Raw genomic sequence first — 1,573 nt, forward strand, 5'->3', positions numbered from 1 at the left:
GCTACTGCTTCAGCGCTCGCCAGTTGCTGCTACGTCTTAGCCACAAACGTTCATTCGCTTCCTGTATGGTGGCGCTAACTAGGTGAGCCCCAAATGTCAATTATCAACACAACATTAAAAAAAACACTTCATTCCAAATAAAAAGTCAACTGAAATATGTCAATAGTGGTGTCAGCAATCATATTATAGATGTCATACACTGAACTGTCTCCCACCAAACTCATTGACAGGGGGCGCCACCATCGTTCAACTATATGGTTTCCAACATGACAAAGATCAGAACCAGCGATCCGATTTAGACGGTGGCGCCCCCTGTCAATGTCACGGATGGGACAGTTCAGTATATTGGGTCTACAACAATGTTGACAATAGCTGCGGTATTTCAAACAGTCACTCACGCAGCAAACACGAGTGGTAGCGCCTCAGAGCGCCGACGGTATAGAGAGCGAGCGCCGACGTATAAGTGCGCGGCGCCGCCAGCCCCGTCGGCGGTCCACCGCGTGTGCTGAGCGCGCCCTCTACTTCTGACAGCTCCTTTAGTATCTGTTGGCAAGAAAAAAGAGCTTTGTTAGTAACACAATAGACTTTAATCTTATACAAAACATTTGTAAAATTTAAGTAAGCATTTCCCCGCACTGTCAACAGGCGTTTTATGGTGTTGCTTGAAAATAAAATCACGAGCGATAATATTTTTTCCAGATTAACTTCTACTCAATAAATAACTCAATAAGCGGCAGATGGACGGGCCTATAAAACGGCGCGCTTCGCGTCGAGTTCAGTTGTGCGCTGCTTCTCGAATTCGAGGACTCGCCTCTTCACAATCTCCCTTCATTCAGGGCGCTGTTTTGCCAAACCTTCCCATTGAGGGCTCAATGTTGCATCTTGCCGCCATGTTGCCGCTTACCCTCCTCAAGAGTAGAAGATGCCAAAGATCAAACAAACCAAAAAGACTAGACCAAAGACATACCTGTATACAAGTCTCTATGAGCCCGTGGACATTGAGCTCGATCTCCATGAGGTCGAGCGCGAAGGCCACGTGCTCGGCCTGCGGCAGGTACACCTGTATACAAGTCTCTATGAGCCCGTGGACGTTGAGCGCGATCTCCATGAGGTCGAGCGCGAAGGCCACGTGCTCGGCCTGCGGCAGGTAGGTGGTGGCGCCGGCCGCGAACGTCGCCGCGCCTTGCTCGCATATAGACATCGCCTTGGGGAACAACACACCTGTATACAAGTCTCTATGAGCCCGTGGACGTTGAGCGCGATCTCCATGAGGTCGAGCGCGAAGGCCACGTGCTCGGCCTGCGGCAGGTAGGTGGTGGCGCCGGCCGCGAACGTCGCCGCGCCTTGCTCGCATATAGACATCGCCTGGGGAACAACACACCTGTATACAAGTCTCTATGAGCCCGTGGACATTGAGCGCGATCTCCATGAGGTCGAGCGCGAAGGCCACGTGCTCGGCCTGCGGCAGGTAACGAACGGCCGCGAACGTCGCCGCACCTTGCTCGCATATAGACATCGCCTTGGGGACAACACACCTGTATACAAGTCTCTATGAGCCCGTGGACATTGAGCG

At 52.1% G+C, this 1,573-nt stretch overlaps 1 protein-coding gene across 1 annotated transcript; it reads right to left on the reverse strand.

Annotated features, from left to right (window-relative positions):
* Positions 1 to 390: 390 nt before the first annotated feature.
* LOC114357442 (mediator of RNA polymerase II transcription subunit 12-like) lies at positions 391 to 1,516 on the reverse strand. Its single transcript, XM_028311051.1, has 2 exons — positions 1,061 to 1,516; positions 391 to 543 (listed from the first exon to the last, which is right to left on the reverse strand). Exons 1-2 carry the CDS (start codon positions 1,514 to 1,516, stop codon positions 391 to 393), a joined length of 609 nt encoding a protein of 202 aa, XP_028166852.1.
* Positions 1,517 to 1,573: the final 57 nt, after the last annotated feature.

Source organism: Ostrinia furnacalis, unplaced genomic scaffold (genome assembly GCF_004193835.3).
Source record: "Ostrinia furnacalis isolate ACB-3 unplaced genomic scaffold, ASM419383v2 OfSCF3155, whole genome shotgun sequence".
Taxonomy (NCBI): Eukaryota; Metazoa; Arthropoda; class Insecta; order Lepidoptera; family Crambidae; genus Ostrinia; species Ostrinia furnacalis.

What these genes read in the sequence shown, in the direction of transcription:
- LOC114357442 (XM_028311051.1), bottom strand. Translation starts at nt 1,516, where the DNA reads ATGTCTATATGCGAGCAAGGTGCGGCGACGTTCGCGGCCGTTCGTTAC. An exon ending in TCATAGAGACTTGTATACAG is followed by an intron (nt 544 to 1,060) that starts GTGTACCTGCCG and finishes TCTTGCCAACAG; the next exon opens with ATACTAAAGGAGCTGTCAGA.